This window comes from Scleropages formosus, chromosome 11, assembly GCF_900964775.1.
Source record: "Scleropages formosus chromosome 11, fSclFor1.1, whole genome shotgun sequence".
Lineage (NCBI taxonomy): Eukaryota > Metazoa > Chordata > Actinopteri > Osteoglossiformes > Osteoglossidae > Scleropages > Scleropages formosus.
This window is the reverse complement of record NC_041816.1, coordinates 24,080,269-24,103,374: the sequence shown is the minus strand read 5'-3', so window position 1 is coordinate 24,103,374 and position 23,106 is coordinate 24,080,269. Positions and strand designations below refer to the sequence as shown.

Genomic DNA, 23,106 nt, shown 5'->3' with positions numbered 1-23,106 from the left:
AAAACTGCTGCCTTTGGATTAACAGCTTACAGGTCTGAATCCCACCTCCAACTGTTGTACCCTTGAGCAAGGTACTTACCCTAAAAACTACCCAGCTGTATAAATGGCCAGAATTGTTGCAGACAACATTATAAACTGAATTGGGGAAAAGCATCAGATAAATGCACCGTATATACACAATAATGAAAGAGATGAGTTTAATTTAAAAAAGCATGAAAGACATGTAAAAGACATTTATTAGACATCAATTACATTCAACAGCATGGAATAAATGCCAGTTCTTTACAACAGTGGTAAGTACATTTATTAAGGCAATTTAATCATACTGACCGCTAGTAAATTTTGCTGGTGTGTCGACTAATGTGGCTACACTTTATTAAATGCATGAGACCCGTCTTGCCAGCAAGCCAGACATCAACAACATAAACCAACACAGCATCGCACTTAAAACTGAATTTGCCTTCTTCAACTTTTGTAAAAAAATCTATTAATTTGTATAAAAACTATAAATGGAAAAAAAAAAAATCTGTTATTTCTGAAAAAAGTAAAATGTTAAGATCGTAGGTTATCAAAACTCAGTGCAGGCTTCGGGTTATGAACGCAGAATGCAAGCTGTTCTGCTGAAACTCTGTAGCACAGAATTGCCACCTTTTATGATAAAATCTCATTCAGATTTATCAGTTTGCATCTAAACAGTTAAAAGTGTGTGTATCATTTTAAAAAAAAAAAAAAAAAAAAAAAGGCATATAAGCTGAAGGCACAACGATTAAAGGCTGTGACATGCCTGGCAGTCAACAATGACAGCTCACATGGGCAAAAGTGAGTTCCAAGTCCCACAAACTTCCTGATACGCTGCCTTTAAAAGACCTTGAATTACCTACTGGGTCGAGGAGCATCTGTATAATCCAGACTTATAAAACTCTAACTTTCCATTTTCACAAATACTTTTACTGGGAAAAATCTGTTCCTGCACCTGTGAAGCTGGAGGCAAAAAGCGGTATAAAGTTTCACACACATCTCCAACACGTTTCTCCAGACTATGTGAAGCTCTCTGACATGTCCATGGCTGCTGCAACTCCTCACGCCAGCACAGCTGACTTGTGCCAATGCACAGCAGGGGCACAGTGTGGGCAAGAACAAGCAGCAGGGGAGGGGCACAAAAGTCACTTTCTGCACCCGCTCCCCAGCGCCTCTACTGATGGCACTTTTTTCCACTTAATACATCCCAGGCAGTCCTGGCAAGTGTGTTGTGTGACTGATTCTCTCACAGGGGAAGCACAGCAGAAAGAGTTTAGTTCTTTGGTGTACAAAAATTATTACTGACCAAAAATATTAGTAATTAGAATTGCTAGGTAATTGGGAAAAAGTCATTTTTCTATAATTTCATACATGTAAAAAAAAATTTACACTGTACACTGACGAAATTCAAACGTAAACAAGAGAAAAGGGAACAGAAGTATCTAGGATTAGTGCTAGACAGAAGATGTACTGGATGAACTCATCCATCGGAAATCACAGTGGTGAGAAGGGCTGCGGGAGCAGCGCGGGTTTTAAAACTGATCTGAGAGCAGGTCACAGAGCCGTTGTGATACGGAGTCCCTGCTAGTTCTCAGGGTAAGGCGGTACATCTGCGAAGAAAAACATAGGAATGACATTGGGGTCAGAAGGATGCATTAAGAAGTGATCAGAAAGTCCACGTTGGTAGAGACTGAGGACAGTGACACAAAAGGGACGGTGAGTAGTAAGTCTTGGAATGAAACAGGACACAGGATCACAGTGTGAAGGGAACGCAGATGTGGGTGGTCACAAAAGCCTGCAGAAGTAGACAAATCGGAGAAAGAACAGAGGAGAAAAGGCGAGGGACTGGTTTACCTGTGCTTGACTGTTGGGCTCCAGCCTGAGCAAGCATCCCACCTGAACCGTCTTCGTGTGGATGATTCCAGCAGCAACAAAGTTGGATGGGTTGGGGTCCACTTGGTCCAGTAGGCTTACCCCAAAGCCGATGAGCTGAAAGGATTGCACCGTTGTGTAACGCAGTGATCTCCAAACACTAGTGTGAATGCCCAGAAGCTCTCATCAGGGAGGTGAAGAACCTGCGCCAGCTATATCCTTGAGGCTAAGGTTACTGAAAAGCATCAGAGAGGAGGATGTCCCTGAGCGAGACCCTATGAAGCAACTGCAAGAGCATCTCAGCATTGCAAACTGAAAACGAAGGCTGGATGACTTCTCGGTATCATCTTCAGTGTGACAATGAAGAGAAGAGGAGCTGGAACCACTATGTTTTTTTTTTTTTTTTTTTTTTACACACATGGGCAGCAGGTGACACCAATTGTTCTAAAGGACTAACAAAGAAACGTATAAATGCAATAAATCATCTATTCACTTGTTTGGAACACGGTCCGTGCCAGTTCAAAGGTCGAGAATAGACAAAGTGAAAATGTTGAAATGTTGACTCAAGACAGTTTTACTAAGGTGAGCGGTACATACAATCTACTAATGTGCACGTTCACCTTTATTAGTTCATCTTAGGAAACCTGGGTTCTTCATATCATTACATGTGTAAGTATAGAAGGTCAAGATCAACCCAAGTATATCAGCGTTGGCTTAATGAGCCAGCATGGGTCCAACCACTAAACCGGTACGTGCTAGTCTGCCACAGCCGTTACAGAGACCTTACTTTGGCTTTGGTGATTTCTGCGTCCATGGCATTCTTGGCTTTAAAAATTTTCTGTACTTCTTGCTGGGGGCTGTGGAAGGGACGAAAAGCTCATTTTGCATCCAATTCAGAAGAAGGTGGGAGCAGCAGGCTACTGCAGGTCAACACAACGCATGCAAGGTGGGAGCGGGTCGAGAGCACAAGGACCGATAAGCAGAGGAGGAAAAAGGGAAAAATCCTCTGAGAAATGTTGGACATAGAGGAAGGCAGGGTACTTTCCGTGTGTGTGTGAGAGAGAGAGAGTGCATGGAAACAGAGAATAGGATGCTTCTTACGCGCTTAGTTGCTTCCAGCGTTGGAAGAAGTCCTGGGCCATCATCTCTGTGGGCTGGAAGAATTTGTTGAGGGTAATAGGTAGCTTGATAGCTATGGTCTGAAGAGTGCCCCCATACCTGGAGGAAGAAGCATGTGCTGTACAAAGGGGAACTGGTGGCTTGTGTTGACAGGTGGTTTCCTTCAGTACAAAGCAGCTCTTTACAATTATGTACCTATATAATTAATATCTACATTCAGGCACTTATGTATGGGAAACATGCATCCATGGAGGACAATTCTGGAAGTTCCAGCACAGAACAACTAATTTTATTATGGAAAACCTCATTGTAACACGCCGAGGCGGGCAGGGAGGGGGCGGAGTCCAGGGTAAGCCAGCTGCAGCTGGGACTAACTGCAACCTCTATTTTTCCCACCCCGGACCCACCGGTGAGAGGAAGAGAGAGAGGGAGGAGAAAGAGAGAGAGATAGAAAGAGAGCGACCTGAGAGAGCCACGACCCCGGTCCCGACCACAACCCCGAAGCACCGCCCCACTCTACCAGTTCCCGGATCCCCCCTTTCCCCTGCTGTTAATCTTCCCCTGCACGACCATAAATAAAGGCGCCGAGAGGCAAGCACCTCACCTGTCCTGCCTCCTCTGTCATACTCATTTTGTTGCTTTATAAACGATTTCAAAGGGTAAAGGTCCCCCCCCCCCCCCAAAAAAAAAAAAAAAAAACATAATAGGAAAGTGAACAAATGCAAACACTGGACAACAGTGTATCTTGGCCAGTACAAGCTGAGCTGCGCCCTTTGTTTGTCTAGCAGTTGGATGCATCGGGCAGGAACTGAGACACACACCCTGTGCTTGGGAGTGGCAGTGTCAGCCGTGCAGTGGTTATCATCATCAATGACCCTGAACAGTGGCCATTTATTCAGTGATCTTTGTCTCACATCTACCACCGAAGGCCACTGAACCACCTTCGCTTTCCAAAATAACCGCGTTCTCGGCCTTCCCGTCTCTCATCCACGCAGTGACCAGATCCGGGTGCGTCACAGAGAGCGACTGTGTCGCAGTCAGTTACCTAAATTGGATGTTAAAGATAGGTGCCTCCACAAAGTCAGACATACACTCGATGTTGAGTGTCTGCTGGAGCTGGGCACCTCCATCCACCGTGGAGTCCACGGGCTTGATGTGCACAGTGAGCTGTGGGATGCAGTTAAGGGCATCACATACATCGACCACAGCTTCTCCATGACCAAACACACAGCAAACAACATATCTCCAAGTTCCACTGATGAGCAACCCAAGAGATGAAAGGATATGAACGCAAAGCATCTAATGCACTTTTCTTTGGGATTAATACTATTTATTCTATTTAAAAGTATTTATGTATGTTTGTCTGTGTACATAGTCATCTATCCCTCCCTCTCTCCCTCCCTCCCAATCTGGTCCAGAACAACCTACTATAGGCTTCTACTTGCAAAGAATGAATTACCTTGAAATGCATATATTTTATCCTTCATAAATGTATTACTGTGGTTAAGGTAGGTGCTCTCCTTTAACTTGGTGCACCACTTTTTTTTTTTTAATAACATTAAGAAATATTTTCGTGGATGAAAAGACGTTTTTGGAAACTGTCAACAAATGGGGGCAGCAGGTGGTTTCACCTGCCGCTCTACACCAATTGGAGAACATGGATTTGAATCCCTGCTCCTACTGTAACACCCTTGATTACAGTACTTACCTTGAATTGACACTGTAGAAACTACCCAGCTGTGTACATGGGTAAATAACTGAATGTAGCTTAGTACAGTAATTAGTACCTAATGCTGCACGTCACTTTGGATAAAAGGATCAGTTAACTGAATAAATGTAAAAAGGATATGAGTTCTCAGATTATCTGGATAGACCACGGAGGACGAGAAACTGAGGAACTGCGTAGAAGTTTTGTTTCCATAAAACACATACATGCGTCCTGAAACGGATTACAGAGAGTTAGAAAATATATTTTATATATATAATTGAATATATTTCAAATACTGTATATGTAATATACATTGTGCTATGCAAAAAAAACTGTGTACAAAAAAAACAAACCCAGATTTTGTCTGAATTCTGACTTCAGTCCAATCTGCAGCAGTTGATTTTCAAACAGGACACCATTGTTCTTACAAACAAACCTAGAAAGATAAATACATCAAAAGAACATAAAGATGGGACTTTGAGAAGTTTCAAGATGAGCTGCACCCTTCCTCTGTGGTAGGCTAGATAGTAGTTTGGGTTCTCGCTGGCCCAGTGTTTGGTGATGGCCCAACATTCAGCGTTAATCAATCATCTCATCTATATGCACTGGCTCTTCAACTTACGAACATTTATGAACCTGCACCACACCTCTCTGCTGTCCTTTCAGCTAATAATCATCTGATCACATCTCCTTCTCTCACCTGGGGAAGTTCTCATCGAAGATGGGTGCAGCTGGAGCTCCGGAGGCTGGCGTGGGGGAGGGAGAATGATTTTCAGAGAAGATGTCCACCAACAGACTTCCTGAGGAAGGAGGGGTACTTCCTACGCCCAAGAGGTCGGCAGACTGTAGTGGAGAAGTCTACGGAGAAGAACCACAACAAAGGTACCTTAAGACGTCAAGGCTTTCCCTAGCAGCTTTTACAGCACCTTATGGTCAAAACTGCCTGACAGCTTCACCACACACTCAGATATGCAACGCTGTGCTTTCGCGCTTCAGCTGTGTTCTCGCAGAAGGACAAGTACGATGGTTTGCAAGACGCCCAGAAGAAACAATGCTACAGAGGAGAGGGCCAAGGATGTCAAAGGAAAGGCACATAAACTGTTTTCCTGCATAACTTTGGTCCCTAATTTACCTCATGTTTCCCATAACAGAAACATCTCATCTGGCCATACCAAGTGAGAAAAAAAATTACGTGAATCATTCAGGCTGTGACAGTACTGACAAGTGGCACAAAGGCTACGGAGGTCTACCTGCGCAACGGCCCTGACATTAACTGTCTCCACAGCCCCATTGAGGCCAGCGCTCTTGTCCTTGCGGCTGTCCTCTGTGTCGGGCAGCACACCGGGCCCTTTCCTCTTCTTCAGCTTGGCCAGGATGGAGGACTCCCGCTCAGGGAAGGGCGGCATCTCTTCCAGGACTGTTGCCTAAGGGTTTCGGAGCAGGATAAGGGATGACACTGTGCACCTCCACCCATTGACTCAAGCTCTCAATGTCAACTGACAATTTACTCAGTTATCACAATGACAGCTGGCTCAAAACAGTACACATGTGCCTGGTTTTTCCATTCAATTCATCACAAATGCCAGATCGAATCATTTATATCTAAGGATGTGAGGAAAATGATCAAAATGAGCATCCGTCGAACATGGATTTAAACACGAATCTGTACGGATGTGGTTTGTAATGCAAACTAAAATGCAACGTGAGTCACTGCGTGAGAAGAGCACTCTGTAAAAATGGTGAATTGAAGTGAACGTTATTTTTACTAATCCACATGCACATATCAATTAAAAGATAAAAAGAAATTTACTTGGTTTCAATTTTACGCACAGGAGTAATTTTCCTTTTCGGCAATTGGTCTACGATCAAATATTACTAAAAATAAGCATTCATTTATATCAGTATGAGTATTTCCGCTTAAAAACTCGAAACAACCTGCACATATGTGAATTTACAAAAATAGTCTTCCGCTATGCAAACGACCGCGACATACATGCTACGCAAAGTGTTACAAAGAAGGAATAATGCATTTTGCTGTATAATCAGGGACAGTCGGTAGCGTAGTCGTTAGAGTTACTGCCTTTAGATCCAAAGGTTGTCTGTTTGAATCCCACCTCCGGCTGTAGTAGCCTTGAGCAGGGTACTTACACTAAATTGCTCTAGTAGAATTACCCAGCTGTGTAAATGGGTAAATACTGTAATTGTAACCTTAACACCATAAGTCACTTTGGAGAAAAGCATCAGCTAAATGAATAAATGTATGTAAATGTCATCAATATGCGAATATAGGTACAAATCGTGGAGCACTGGTTCGCATAAAAAGGTACATAGCGTTACACAGGCAGTGCTGTACAATCATTAACTATCAGTCCCTCAAGTGCACCGAGACTTGTGAACAGCAACACATATACATATAAAATAAAGCTTATAGTGAGCTGCACTGCTTTGACTGCTTTTTTTTTACCCCACAAGAAATTCGCCGAAAAGGCGTTGATATAATTGATGAATTTCAGATCTGCCAAAAACATTCGAAGTTCGACAACGTTCAAATTCGATTTTGTCACATCCCCAATTATATCTAATACAAACCTAAAAAAGGGCCATGTTGGTGTCACTTTCCACCCACCCAAAGGGCAAATGAGCATTTCATACCCACGGGCTAAACAGCCTCGCAAGTCTCGAACTTCCATTGTTCTCCTTGTTCTCTTCATTCTCAGTGCACATCCTCATCTACCCACTTCCCTTTCAATCTCACAGTCTGCCCTGAAGGTCTCACCCAGGTTCCTTCCTGCCCTCCCTAACATCCCCAGGCCCCTTCTCTCTCCCAGTACCAGTATGTCGGTGCTGGCCACACAGCTGAGACGTAGGTACTCCACGGCACGCTGCTGCAGCTCCACGTCGGAGTTCCTCAGCTGGCTGTCGGAGCGCAGCACCTCCTGGATGGTGCCCTTGATCTCGGGAAACAGGTTGATGAACTTGATATAGGTGGAGAGCAGCAGGGCACGGCTCGGCACCGAGCACAGGTGGAATTTGGAGTGCAGCAGGCTGAACTGCACCAGAGGGCTGTAAGGTTATGGGAAAACAGAGGGTGGATGCAACAAACAGGTGGATGTTTTTAATAGTAGTGTTAAAGAAGCTTTCACATATTCTGGCACAAAAAAGGTCAGCATGGCCAAAAAAAAAAAAAAAAAAAAAAGACAACTGATGTGGGTCATTCCATGGTTACCTTGAGCGAGGGTCCCCAGCAATGAGGTTTCCAAACTCTCCGAGGATATAGCCCCCAACTTTCACCAGATTTTCATGGCAGGCTGGTGCCTGAAGGGCCTAAAAGGGTAGAAAAACAAGTGTAAAGTCAGGAGGGTGTTGAACTATTGGCTGAGGCCAAAATGACTTGAAAGGATCCTCAAAGCACAGAGTATATGATATGATGCAAACAGTCTGCATAGTCCTCAAATATCCAATACAAAATCAGCTTCTGTGATTTTCAGGACAGAATGTACAGGAAAAAAAAAAGATATTTAAAAATACTTGAAACATTCTAATTGTGGGGATAAAGGATCAGCTACGTGCTGTGATAAACACAGTCCATCAAAAGTCCTAGTCTGCACTACAGAAAGGTATTGAAAAAGTTAGTCTACTGCCACATCCTAGAGTTTCTCTTGTCAAGGGTCAGCAAAACAAATTAACAAGGATAAGTTAATATAATTAATTTACATTTATTCATTTAGCTGACACTTTTCTCTGACTTACAATGTTAAGCTATTTTCAATTATTTGCCCATTTAGACAGCTGGGTAATTTTATTGGAGTAATACAGAGTAAGTATGTTGCTCAAGGGTACTAGACCCGGAGGTGGCAATCAAACCTGCAATCTTCAAGCCCAAAGGCAGTAGCTCCAACCACTACACTACCAGCTGTCCCTAGCGCACTTTCATATCTTCACTAAATTATTGAAAACCATTAGTCACTGAGTCAATTTCCATCCAACCATCTGTCAAAATTCAATAGTACTTTGTCCTGAGTAGGGTCAAAGTGATCTGGAGCCTATCCCAGAGGTGGTGGTGGGGGAGTAACCGTGGTTGGGACTGGTTAGTCCATTACAGGACCGCCACACGCACGCACAATCACTCACCCATTAACATGCTAAGCACAATTCAGAGACACTATTTCACCTAAACTACATGTCTTTGGACCGTGGGAGGAAACCAGAGCACCCTGACGAAACCTACGCAGACTCCACACAGACTGAGCAGGGATGAAACCCACACCCTCTTGCACCACCCAGGCGCCGTGAGGCCGCAGCACTACTCGTTGTGCCACCGTTCCGCCCACGTGTCAATTTACATTAGCAAAATACTTTTCATACACGTGGAAGTCCAAGGCGCACCGAAACAAATTGACAAAACCACGGTGCGTACCGTACCTCAAACACAGTCTTGGCAGCGTAGCCTTGAACGTCGTCGCGATTGATGACGATCTGGATGACGCGGTACCACACCTCTTCGCTCACGTAGTCTCCAGCGATGCGGATGAGGTTAAGGATCGTGTCCACATACCACGTGTAGTCCACGGCGTACTTCTCGGCCAGGATGGCCACTTTCAGCACCTAGAGGAACCAGTAAAAAAAACTAAGATGAACTACTCACTGCACCAACACAGGACTTTCAGCACCAAGCTCTCTGCATTAAGCGGCTGAATCCACTGCATCTGTTCCAACAGTGTGCAGCACCAGAAAAGCTCTTAAACAACTTCCCTAGAAAACAATCAAGGCTGCAAATTTACACAAATGAGTTCTAACCCTTGAAACGCACATCCAGGGAAACAGAAGTTTTGCGGCGAAACGCGAGTCTGCCTTACAATCTCTTCCCGGATGGAGTAGTCCGCCGTCTCCAAGTAACCGAGCATCTCTGCCACGATCTGCTTGGCGTTGCTGCGATCACACATGGCGTACAGCAGATCTACTGCCCTCTGCCTCACGCTGACGTCCCGCTCCGTCTGCAGGACACGCACACGCAAACCAAAGCAGCACTATGAAACTGCAGCCACGAAAGTGTAATATCCTATTTCAACAGTAACTACACTCCACCAGACTTATATACAGTGCAACACAACAGAAATAATAATAATATTGGCCCAGAATGCGATTATTATTAAGATATGTGGTTGACATTCTTCTCCAAATTAACTTTCAGAAACATGTTTGTATATTAAGTTTCATGCAATGATTTATACATTTCAACAACAGTGTATTTTTTTTTTTTTTTTTTTACCAGAGCAATATAGGGTAAATACCTTGCTAAAGGGGGCTACAACAAGAAGTGGGATTCGAACCTAGTGCCTTTGACTGCAAGGCGATGGCTGTAGCAATGCTACCTGTCACCTCTATATACTGCAACATGGACCACAATGACAGGATAAAAAGGTACCTTGAGAGCATTGATGACCGTCTCGATGTGCGTTTTGACCGCCTCGTGGGAGAACTCGGAGGTGGCCAGCGTGCACATGCTCTCGAGGGCCAGGTAGCGCAGGTTCGTCTCACGGTGCTGGAGGAACTGACCCAGCTGGTTGCAGGCACGAACCAGGAGGTTGGGTTCACTAGGGGGCAGTAGAAGCAGCATTCCACGTTACCACAAACGGCAAGAGTCGAAAAAAAAAAAAAACTCACCGTTAATACTGGCCGCTTTCTTACAGTTCTTGTTTGGAAAAGTTGTTCAGATCTCCATGTCTTCCCCTAAACTGTGCTACTTTTCAAGATGCGCACTTTCCTTATAAACATTACGCAACACCCCCCCCCACCCCAAACACGCTGGTGTTCTTGGTACAAACCTGTCGTGGTGGATAATGAGGCTGATGGCCTCAAAGAGCACTGCGTACTTGGCGTTGGAGTGCTGCACCTTCTTGGATTTGGGAGGCTCCTGGGCCTTGTTCAGGATGGCCTCCAGGCACTCGGTCAGTCTACTCCGAACGGCACCATCCTCTGTCCGGGCAGCGGCAGAGAGACCGGATAAAACATTGAACTCTCATCCACCTGGTCAGATGTGAAAGGCCACGACGGATATCTGAGATTTACCTGGAGGTGGGTAGCACTGCAGGAGACGCAGCAGCTTGACGGACAGCCAAGGCGCAGAAACAAAGTAGTATGTGTAGTCCAGTAGATCTGAGGAGGAGGGGGTCACAATCTGAAAGACAAGGGGTCATGGATTCTGCATTGCCGAGGAGGTCCAATAATAGGTCTCAACTACAAGACTGAGAAAATCAATCCAAACTCTACTATTTTTTAAAAAAATCACCAAAGAACGATCACCTATTGTGAGTTGAGAATCACAAGTCTTACCCTGTAGGACCCAACTCAGCTTGTCCCCAAGCTTTGGGATGCTTCAGCCATCAAGCAGGGGCTGAAATTCTTTTTTTGGGGTATGAATGGACTAACTCTGTGGGGAATGTTTCTCCATGGTGTGGGACTGAAAACCGGTGTAAACCTTTAATGTTGGACATCAAATGATCTCACTCTTTAGGACCCAACTCAACTTGACCCCAACCTCTAGGATATTGCAGCAAACAAGCAGGGGCTGATGACTGTGACATGGCAGTCAATGTATAATAACACATCAAACCAGATTAAGATCGTATTGTACAATGGGAAAAAAAAGAGCTGAAAATAGGAACTGCATGCAACCAAAATTAAAAATGGTTAAAACTACCTGTGTGACTCACCCTGCTCAGTCTCCCTACAGCCAGGGGCACAGAGGTCTTCAGTTCATCTGGGTTCTTCTGGGCCAGCGTGATGATGAGGCTGGTGGCTGCTGTTACGACACCCTGCAGGACAGGAGCAGCGTCCTCACACACAACTGCGTTCACTACCCCAAGTGTTACTGTATTATGTCATGAGGTGGGATTCGAACCGGCAACTTTGGCATCCAAATACAGCAGCTCTAATCACTATATTACCAGCTGTGTTAAAATAGGAAACTTTGAAGTTGAAAAACCTGAAATGAAATTTAAAAAAAAAAACTGAAATTGAAATTAAATTTCAATCTTTCAATGCTGAAATTAGAAACATTTCATTTCCTCCATTTGATCCACTCTTGTTGATTTACTCCTGTGTTAAGGGCCATTGCCATGCTACTTGACCCAACTTTGAGTTTTATTCCTGACATTGTGCTGCAGAACTAAAGGGTTCACAAACCTTTTCTCAAATCTGCAACCTTTGGATGCAAAGGCAGCAGCTCTAACCTCTACGCTACCAGCTGTCCCACTTGGAGCACATTAGGATGGAGTGTGTCAAGCACTGCTATATGTAACCCCGGTCTTCCAGTACCCATCCCGTCGAGAGCGCCGTACCAAGTGCTGGTCATTAAGCAGGTGAACAACGCGGGAGGTCCACTCTCCCATGGCCAGCAGGTCCGGTGAGGTTCTGTTCAGTCGCAGGAGACAGAGTGCAGCGCTCTGCTTCACACTGTCCATGGTGTCCCTGCAAAGAGTCCCGCACACTGATTACAGCCCCTGCCCGTACACTTGTACCTCATGTTACAAACACCTCGGTTAAAAACGTCCAAACAAACGCTTCACCGTTCTATTTTCGAAAATTTCTCTGCTGAAGAGTGAAAAACGGCCTGCGTTTCCACTTGCTGCCAATGAGTGCCACGGTTGACTGTATGTACATAATAAAGTTGGCACGGCATCCACTGCGTAGCCTGCTTACCACCTTTTTCCTATGTTGAGTTCCTGCGTTCGCTCGGGAACACAGGAACTCAGAATAGGATGAGCAGTTGATGAAAACCGAATGAAACGAAAGTCTCGCTGGTGAATTTTTCATTCAATACAGCTTTATCCAACACTTTTAGAGAACACGCCCCGTGAGGGAAACTGCGACACTGTGGTTGGATTTATAATCAAATGAAGCTACAAGGAGATTTAAAGTGTCAGTTACGTTCAGAAGATGAGAACCCAGTGCACGTGTAGAGTAAAACACCACAGGACGCTCACCCAGCCACGAGGATGCGGGGGATCTCGGTGGCGAAGGCCTCGGCCATCTCTCGGCTGCCCACGTTGGCGATGCAGTGCAGGGCCAGGTTCATGAAGGTGGGGTTCCTGCTGGCCAAGTCATTCTTGATGGCGTTGTTGATGAGGCGGATGAGGTCACTGTTCGAGTTCACGAGAACGGAGATGAACAGGTAGCCCTGGCAGGAGGAGACGTTTCAGTGGTGAATAACCGCGTTTGCCACCAGTAAGCACAGCTGCGTCAGAGCTGACAAACATCGCTGTAATCAAAAAAAAAAAAGAAAAAAAAAAAGTTTGAATCGTTGCTCAGAACCATTCGCTCAACACAGATGGAACATCACGGTTAAGACACCGCAGTGTTGAGTCTTCTGCCAACAAGACAGGCAAAAGATGAAGACCAAAGGCAGTTTTATGTGTGGCTCCGCTAAGACCTGGAGCACAATGAGAATTTCTGTCTGGAGTAAAATATCCCAACACCGCAATTTTAAGAAGCATTTCAGTTGTCCTTCCTCTCTGATGAATTTGGCTCCAAAAAAAAAAAAAAGGGGCATCCATAGCTCACACTAATTTCCAGTCATAAAAGAGTGTGAAAGTGCTTTCAAGTACATACAAGGACGACTGAAACAAGAACAAACATACATAGGTGTGACACCAAGACCAGCACTCAATACCCAAGACTTAACGGGTTACGGGACAGCCAAAAATGAAAAAAGATGCCGAAGCCATAAAACACACGCGCGCGCACACACACAAGCCAGCACACGCACAGAAAAACGTGTCCACGCACAATCTGTTTCTCCGTGTACTTGTTGGAGCTCAGCAGGTTTACTGCCTCCATGTGGCCAAAGTCGATGTCATGGCCCAAGAGGAAGATGAACAGCAGCTTGCACACATATTTCTTCTTGCTGTAGCCATCCAAAGCTTTATCTCCTACAACAGAAGAAGGAAAGTGACAAGAAGGCAGATGACACACACGATTAAGAAGTGCCACGTCCTTGAGCTGCTGAAGGGCTCATCTCGAAACAAAAAAAAAAAAAAAAAGAACTATATGATTTTCTTCTCAGCAGTGACAAAAACCCAAATAAAGACATCTACACAAGTTCTGGGGTAGATGTCCTGCACATGACCAACCCATTAACTTCTCAACCCTCTTTCGCTCGCTGTACAACTTTGTTTCATTGCTTCATAGCCAGCTGTTAAAATTTTAATTACTGAGTGTTGAGGGATGGACTTTTTCAGGTCTCGGTGAAATGAAGCACTTGATTTATTTATTGTCAAGCCAACAATATTTGCTTGAATATTATACGTTCATATTACATTTTTTCCATTTAGCTGACACTTTTCTCCAAAGCAACTTACAATGTTAAGGTATTCACAATTATTTACTCATCTATACAGCTGGGTAATTTTACTGGAGCAATTTAAGGTTAAATACCTTACTCAATGGTACTACAGCCGGAGGGGTAATAGAACCTACAACCTTGAGCCTTCGAGTCTAGTGGGAGTAGCTCTAACCGCTACGCTACCAGCTGTCTCTACCCCACAATTATTTTGCATTGTAATGTAACCATTTTCATCACTTATTCTCAAAGACGGTTAAAGTGCTTCTCTCTTTCATACCTTTCCTTCAGCGTAATTTGACAAATAATAGCAAAACAGACTGGAGATTCGAGATTCGATCCGGTAAAGGTGATCATTTTGGTTCCGCGTCGGGAGTTGCAAATGATAACGACGGTTCCATACTTGTCTGGGCTTTGTTTTCACTTGCATCAGCTCAAGGCCACAGCTCTCAGCACTTATGCAATCCACATACTTTGCTTTGTAACTTGCTTTAAGAAACCTGCTAGCAACCCATTTCCATCTGCTGGTGCATGAGAGTCTACTGAAAGTGCACTGGAAACAGACGTATAGTCATCTGTAATTGAGCAAAATCTGGCTTTTTTTCCCCAGATGCTGCTGCTAGACAACAAGGTTCCGAAAACTAGTTTATGTGCACAAAGTAAATCTCAGTCAATAACTAACATTACATACCAGCTTTAAACATGTTTACATTTACCCGATGCGTTTCCCCAAAGCAACTTACAATGTTAAACTACCTACAATTATTTATGCAGCTGGGTAATTTTTCAGAGAAATTTAGGGTTAGTTCCTTCCTCAAGGGTACTACAGCTGGAGGTGGGATTTGAACCTGCGACCTTTGGGTCCAAAGGCAGCAACTATAACTACCGCGCTACTGGCTGCCCGTGTTCTGTAGTGCATCTTCCAATAAAATTTTCAGGAGTGAGTTTTGAGAAAAGTAAAATTCAAATATTAATTATGGACAGCAAAGAAAGTGGAGATGATTTATAAAAGGAGAAGTGCACAGAAATTGTGACTAGTATGGGACATATGTACTAAACAGGATCAAAGTACTCCCAAAATTGCATGTGGTTTAAAAAAAAAAAAAAAAAAATCCTTCTGACATTAAAATATATATGATTTACATGACACGCGTTCAGAAAGCACAACCAAAAATAAAGAATGACCCCGTAAATGAAAAATAAATCAAACTGCCCAACAAGACCACCGTTTATATTTATTTGCCACTTTTCTCCAAAGCCACACACAGGTGGTCCCCGATTTACGAAGGGGTTACGTTCCCCGAAACCATCATATGTCGAAAACATTCCAAGTCGAAAAGGCATTTAACACACCCGATTCACACCTCTGCGTGACAGACTGGGAGATGTGGATCGCTGCTGCTGCCCAGCATCGCGAAAGAGTATCGTATCTCATATCGCTTGTCCGGGAGAAAAATCAAAATTCAAAGTATGGTTTCTATGGAATGTCTATCGCCAGCTCACCATCGTGAAGTCGAAAAAAATCGTAAATTGGGGGTCACCTGTACAATGTTAGACTACTTACAAAGCTGGGTAATTTTACTGGAGCAATTTAGGGTAAGTACCTTGATCAAGGATACTACAGCTAGAGGTGGGATTTAAACCTATGACCTTTGGATCCGAAGGCAGCGGCTCTAACCGCTCTGCCCCCTGGTGCCCCGTTCGTATTACTGCCCTATTACTTACCTTTAAACTTGGAGCGTATGTTGGCCAGCTCTTTGTTTATCCTCTTAACCTCTGCTTCTTTGCTTTTGCCTGAAAGCATAGAGCAAAAAAAGGCAGTGAGCACCACTGCAAACACCACCGCCACCTCACGGAGAATAATGTTTATGACACGAATGTGTCGCGCTGTAATTTTACAGATTGCAACACATCATTATTCAGAGCTACTTCTCAGTTTAAAGTATCTGAGGCTGCGCTCATAATCCACCTTCTGTCACGTCATAAATGTTCTTTCCTTTTGAACATTCCTTTAGAATACGTTCTGTTTATGAAGTAGTCCTCCCTTATCCGAGGGGGATATGTTCCAAGACCCCCAGCAGGTGCCTGAAACTGCGGATAGTACCACACCCAATACATACTATGTTGTATGTGTTTTCTATACATACCTACATTTACATTTATTTATCTAGCAGCTGCTTTTCTCCAAAATGACTTCCAATGAACTCTATGTAGTGTTATCAGCCCACACACCTTATTCACCGTGGTGACTTACACTGCTAGATACACTACTCACACTGGGTCACTCATCCATACATCAGTGGAACACACTCTCTCTGTCACTCACACTCCATGGGGGAACCTCAACAGCATGTCTTTGGAGTGTGAGAGGAAACCAGAGCACCCACGCAGACACAGGGAGAACATGCAAACTCCACACAGACTGAGCAGAGATCGAACCCACGTCCTCCCGCGCCACCCAGGCGCTGTGAGACACCAGGGCTACTTGCTGTGCCAACCGTGAGCCCGTATGATAAAGAAAGAAAGAAAAGTAAGAACCAATGCCCAGGTCCTCAGAAGTACCGATTTTTTAAATCTAAGAACAGCGAGCAATTTAAAACTTATAAATTATTTCTGGAATTTTCCCATTTAATATTTTCCGACCGCAGTTGATCGCGGGTGACTGAAACCGCAGAAAGCGAACTCGCGGATAAGGGGGGACCACTGCATTCATTTCTTTTCCTTTTTAAATCTCTGTTCACAATGCTGAGAGGGAACACAGACGAAGAAGCACAGCGGTTTCAACTTGAAATCGTAGCCGAAGAGTCCAAGGCCCAGGAGGGATATTTCACTAAAAAACAAATAACTATCTGCCAACATACATGCTGAAATATAACACCACAACATTACGTTTCACAAGAAAAGGTGTGAAATGTTAAGTTGCGTAATACACTGCAAAGCATTTCCTCCTGCTGTGCACAGGATCAAGGACGGACACAAATACGACAACGGAACTCAGCTCAGAGGTGTTATTACTGACAATTTCTGTCGACAGCAACCTGCATGGCGGATATTTTCATGTTTAAAGAGCTGGATGCTTTAAGTTTTAGAGCTTCGGTCATCAGGGGCGCGGTGGGTTTGGCCGGGTCCTGTTCTCTGACAGGTCTGGGGTTCGAGTCCTGCTTGGGGTGCCTTGCGATGAACTGGCGTCCCGTCCTGAGCGTATCCTCTCCCCCTCCAGCCTTGCGTTGCCGAGTTACACTTCGGCTCGCCTAATCTTTTGCATTTACATTTATTTATTTTAGCTGAGAAGGGGGCGCGGTGGTGCAGTGGGTTGGACCAGGTCCTGCTCTCCGGTGGGTCTGGGGTTCGAGTCCCGCTTGGGGTGCCTTGTGACAGACTGGTGTCCTGTCCTGGTTGTGTCCCCTCCCCCTCCGGCCTTACGCCCTGTGTTGCCGGGTAGGCTCCGGTTCCCCGCGACCCCGTATGGGACAAACGGTTCTGAAAATGTGTGTGTGTGTGTGTGTGTGTATTTTAGCTGACGCTTTTCTCCAAAGCAACTTACATTTACTCATCCATTTATATAACTGGTTAATTTTACTGGTGGACTTTAGGGTACCGACCTTCTCAAGGGAACTACAGCTAGAGGTGAGATTCAAACCTGCAACTTTTGGGTGCAAAGGCTACAACTCTAACCACTACAGTAACAGCTGTCTTGCTCATTAATTATGTTTTTACAGATTTTTTTTTTTCTTTTTAAATCCGCTTTCACCAATTCACAAGTATGTTGCAAAACTGGTTAGGTCTCTCTCTCACACACACACACACACACACGGTACCACCCCTCTATCCACTATCTTCTGGAACAAGACATCATCGGAATCATAAAGATTAGCAAGGGACTCATAGCAGGAGAATTACCACCATTTACCCTGTTGTATGACCATTTAAAATGCTTTATGGTAAAAAATCTTTGGAAGCACCTTAATCGTATAGTTGAAACATTTACTGTGGTATTTTCACACACAAAATTCGAGGCATAACCTTGACCACTGTCATTTCTTCATATAACATTCTATCAATATAAGCAGCTATAGAGTTTAGACAATGTTACTTTTAACGGAGAACTCGTTTACTAGTGTAAAAACTAGTGATAAACTATAAAGCGTGTATAAGAGGTCCACGCAAAATAACACGTTACACACCGTGACCATTTCAGTCCCAAAACCTCACCTATTACTCTCATTTCCTCCTTTCAAAAAGCTACACTTCCATGTCTCACGAATCAAACTTTGAAACATCAGGAAGAAGGCGAACCGCTAACACCCCTCAGGTGCTGCACCGTAGTAATACTACAAGTAAAATTTCACTATATTATATTCACTATATATTTTTTTTTTTCCAATGTATTAAACTCAAAACAAAATTCAAAATTGAAATCCATACTCCTGCTTAAGGACATCTGGTACCCCTTGGTGTGGAACATCCCAGAAGATGTTTTTTCAAGCTGGGTAACAATGTGTCTCGAGAACTCTGGTTTACTTACAGTGGTGTCTATTGCCCACTTTTCCTCCTCTTTAATTGTCCCATGAACTGATATCACGCTGCACAGATGTTCATTACCCCTGTATTAAATTTTCTGAAAAGATGTATAACATCTCAATGTTAAAGCTTAAAATAAACTTATAAAATGAATAAATGACTGACTTATACTCTTGATTCTACTTAACTATCAATACAACTTGGGCTTCACTCATTTTTACACCTGCACTACTTGTGTGTTTCTACTACACACGACTTCCTCTAAAGTAACATATGGAATTGGTCATTACACACCCATTATTTCACATGAGAAACACTGATTCTCATTAAATAACCATTTCATGGTAAAACTAAGGACACAAGGGGTTATCATACTTTCAAAGAGCACTTTTCATTAGGATATTTTGCTTTGCAATCGTCTGCACCTAAACATAAATATTACACAGACCTTTAATTGATTTACATTATCTGACGTTTTGTTGGTTTTATTGCATGGGAAACGTTACAGGGAAGAGACACTGATTCCGACCACCCACAGTTCATGGAATCCAAAGGGTTTCAGAGATAATTACTGTTTTGTCTACCCAAGAGCACACAGAGCGAGGGAAAACAAGCACTGCTGCACCACGAAGAAAATAAACACTCTGCTCAAGTGTGTATACAGAGCTGCTGGTGTGCGACTGGGGGTCTGATGAAAGCAGAGCGGAAATCACACAACTGCAAAAATACATTATATTTTAAAATAAAATAAATAAATAAAATTAATTAATTAAATTAAATAAATGTTTCATTACTGGAGCCAGAGAGACACACATACACACAGTTATTAATGTGAGCATCAATTTGTTGGACTATTTATTAGTATTTAACTATGTTTATTTTACTACTGCTTCTTTAGTGGTACTATTAATAGTACTACATTTACTTCTACTACTACATTTATTCATCTAGCTGACATTTTTCTTGAAAGCAACTTACATTGTTAAGATTACAATTATTTACCCATTTATACAGCTGGGTAATTTTACTGGAGCAATTTAGGGTAAGTATCTTGCTCAAGGGGACCACAGCCGAAGGTGGGTATCGAACCTGTGACCTCTGGGTCCAAAGGCAGTAACTCTAACCACTACACTCCCAGCTGTCCCTTATTATTTCTTTTTTGTTACATAATATTTGTGCTCATAAAACTGTTGAACCGTTGCTTTGGCTATACAAGCATATAAAATTTGTCACACCGATAAAGCACAATAAAATTGAAAAGAGAGCTACTCCTTATTAGTTCAGGTATTTGCTCATTACACTTTTTATTATTTGTTTTGTACCGCATTTAATTTATCTTTGCTTTTGTTCTTTGCAAAATAACCTCGTTTTTATAGTTGTTCAAACACCGCTTTGTCAATAGAACTATGTAAAATTTGTCACACCAATAAAGCACAATAAAACTGGAAACTGAGGGAGAGAATTTTACATGTTTTTTTGTTTGTTAAATATGTTCTTGTTCTTAAAATTGTTACCATTGCATAAAAGGAGTGGTAGGGGCCCAAACTCCCAGGTGAAGTGCGGTCATTCAAGGAAACTGGACACAGGCCTCGACGGTGACCCTCTCACCAGCACACATCACATTTACGTTACCTCCCCCAGCAGACGCACATCTCCAAAGCGACTTCCAATAAACTCTATGTAGTGTTATCAGCCCACACACCTTAGTCACCGCGGTTACTTACACTGTTAGATACACTACTTACACTGGGTCACTCATTCATACATCAGTGGAACACACTCTCGCTGTGTCACTCACACACTAAGGGAGGAACCTGAACAGCATGCCTTTGGAGTGTGGGAGGAAACCAGAGCACCCAGAGAAAACCCATGCAGTCATGGGTGGAACATGGTACGCCACACAGGCTGAGCGGGGATCGAACCCACATCCTCTCACAGCACCCAGGCACTGTGAGACAGCGGCGCTGCCAACCCATTAAAGAGCACCTGTCCAAGACAAACAGAGTCACACCTGAAGAGCCCCCCCCCAGGGTCCAGTAGGACCCCCATTACGAAGGGATCTCCCTGCAACGCAAAGGTCGTATTAACACAAAGCAATAAATATTAAACACAAACAACTCTCTAACAGCCATTCGGTGCACCTGGGCACGACCGCCCCCCCCCCCAACTGGATGCATTACCACAGTGTTGTTGGTTTGAGCTCCACTGCCGTAGCCTTGAGCAAGGTACTTATCCAGAATTACTACAGTAAATATACCTAAGTGCTGTTTGAACAGCTTTTGTATTTTCACTGCAGTAAATCAGTGTGAGGAACCTTATACAGGGGTACTGTACCACACATTAAATGGCATTAAAAGAAACAGGGATTATTATTACTATTATTACTATAGTGCTAGATTGACATATTTCACTGAACACAACGAATAGAGCCGAAGGTGTGCGTGGGTGGCGTGGCATCACAGCGAGTAGCGCTGCTGTCTCACTGTGCCTGGGTGGTGCGAGACGACATGGGTTCGAGCCCCACTCAGTCTTTGTGGAGTTTGCATGTCCTTCCTGTGTCTGCGTGGGTTTCCTTTGTGTGCTCTGGTTTCCTCCCACAGTCCAAAGACATGCTATGCAGGTTTCCCCGTAGTGTGAGAGTGACAGTGAGTGTGTGTTCCACTGATGTATGGATGAGTGACTCAGTGTAAGTAGTATATCTAGCAGTGTAAGTCACCGCGGTGAATAAGGTGTGTGGCCTGATAACACTACAGAGAGTTCAGTGGAAGTTGCTTTGGACAAAAGTGTCTGATAAATAAATGCGAACGTGGTGGACGAGTGAAGTGAAGGTGTTCTCTCTCACACACATCGGAATGTCACACACACACACACACCCCGGAAGAAGAACAGCTCGCGTGTCGTGGACCTCGCTGACACACTGTTGTCTGCTTCGTAAAGTTTTTAAAGTCTCGCTGTTGGAGCACACGGAACGAGTGCGTGCGTACGACACACACACACACACACACACACACACACACGGGGCCCTGCCACAGCTCCACATTTAGGGAACTTTCGCAAACCCAACACGCACTTTGTCTTTCTGTCTGTCTGTCTGTCTTTTCCGTCCGTCCCGCTCAGACAAGTTTCGCCGCCGGTGGCGCTCGAGCTGCCACTTCCCCTCCTTCCCGTCTCCGTACCCGCCGTTCTAGCCCCCTTCCCCTGAAACCGAGCGCGCGGGCCGCCGAAGCAGAGGCGCGCGCGCGCGCACGCACGTACAGAAGAGACCGCGCTCGACACACACAGCAGCGCTGAGCTCCGCTTCACTCACAGTTGCGGATGTCCGAGATGAAGACTGCGAGCCCGCGCATGCCGTCCCCCTTCGACACCGCCGGCATTTTGTTTTGTGTCTTCCGACGCCAAACGGCTTCTGTTCTGTGCTCCGCGGTCACGCTCCGGGTTTCTGCCGCCGTGCACGGGCTCGAGCGCGCCTGGGAGCTCGCCGGGAAGCGGGCGCGCGCATGGGAGTTGCCCTGACGCTCGCGTGCACGCGGAGGGGGGGGGGCGGAATCCCTCGCTGACGGGACCGCGCAGAGGAACCCGGCTGTGCACGAGCGGCGACGGAAAGACGCTTCCGTGACGCGTTGTGCGCGAGCCGGGGGAAAAAAATCATGTTTTACAGTAGTTCTGAATGCTGGGCGTCAACAAACGTACAGACCGCTCTCGATGCACTCCGCCTCTTGCAGAATTCGATAATATAACACCTATTCACAGCCATTCTGCATTTTCTTGTTGTTTTTTTGTGTATGACACGGAGGAATGATGATCGATTCTTATCCGAAAGTCGCAAGCAACTATGGATAAGTTGGAATGAGTATTTGCCATATATCAATTAATATGTGGTAACAAAACATGACAATATATACTACCCAGTAGTCTACTGTCTCGTGTTACGAACATCCATGTCCCCGATTTTCGAAGATACGAACTAGGGGCTATAACTACATGATTATCTTATAATCGAGTACTCCACCTCCACGATTAATCGAGTAATCGGACCAGAAACATACTTAACGTTTATTAAACAGCGATAGAAAGCATACAAGAGATGTCTCTTAAAACGAAAAAGAAAATAGTTTTCATTTTTAGAAAAATCAACATTTCTGTAGTTTGTATCTTATTGAAAGGAGGCAAAATATAAAAGTGCAAACTAAACCTGTATCGTAAGGACCATATAATTACATCTCAAGATTCATACAAACATTTTTACAGAAATCAAATAAGCAATGGGAATTACTTTCCTAGGTACAAACAAAAAGTACGGCATAGACAAATAAAAATAAACAAACTTTTTTGCATATTTTATCATTATCAAGTTCTACTTAGAGTAGGAAGTATTACAACATAAATTTCACAAGTACAAATTACAGTTTAAGTATATGCTTTAGGGGTAATGCAGGCCTTATAGGAGCATTTCCACAGTGACATGTATAAAGATATACATGTAACTTCCATTATATTACATATATATGGTGCATTTATCCCATCTCTT

General features: G+C 44.1%; 1 protein-coding gene across 2 annotated transcripts; it reads right to left on the bottom strand.

Annotated features, from left to right (window-relative positions):
• Positions 1 to 218: 218 nt before the first annotated feature.
• On the bottom strand, positions 219 to 22,159 carry LOC108941288 (AP-2 complex subunit alpha-2-like). Of its 2 annotated transcripts, XM_018764016.2 has the most exons (22): positions 21,886 to 22,155; positions 15,783 to 15,851; positions 13,505 to 13,647; positions 12,703 to 12,896; positions 12,058 to 12,187; positions 11,431 to 11,532; positions 10,787 to 10,895; positions 10,543 to 10,693; positions 10,143 to 10,311; positions 9,574 to 9,711; positions 9,140 to 9,322; positions 7,944 to 8,041; positions 7,549 to 7,780; positions 5,968 to 6,141; positions 5,418 to 5,575; positions 5,071 to 5,153; positions 4,859 to 4,948; positions 4,055 to 4,178; positions 2,992 to 3,108; positions 2,678 to 2,747; positions 1,873 to 2,007; positions 219 to 1,628 (listed from the first exon to the last, which is right to left on the bottom strand). In XM_018764016.2, exons 1-22 carry the CDS (start codon positions 21,950 to 21,952, stop codon positions 1,551 to 1,553), a joined length of 2,814 nt encoding a protein of 937 aa, XP_018619532.1. In that variant the 5' UTR covers positions 21,953 to 22,155; the 3' UTR covers positions 219 to 1,550. The 2 variants fall into 2 exon arrangements, with proteins under 2 accessions (XP_018619532.1, XP_018619533.1); XM_018764017.2 differs by lacking the exons at positions 219 to 1,628; positions 1,873 to 2,007 and adding an exon at positions 2,015 to 2,125 and having other exon boundaries at positions 21,886 to 22,159.
• Positions 22,160 to 23,106: the final 947 nt, after the last annotated feature.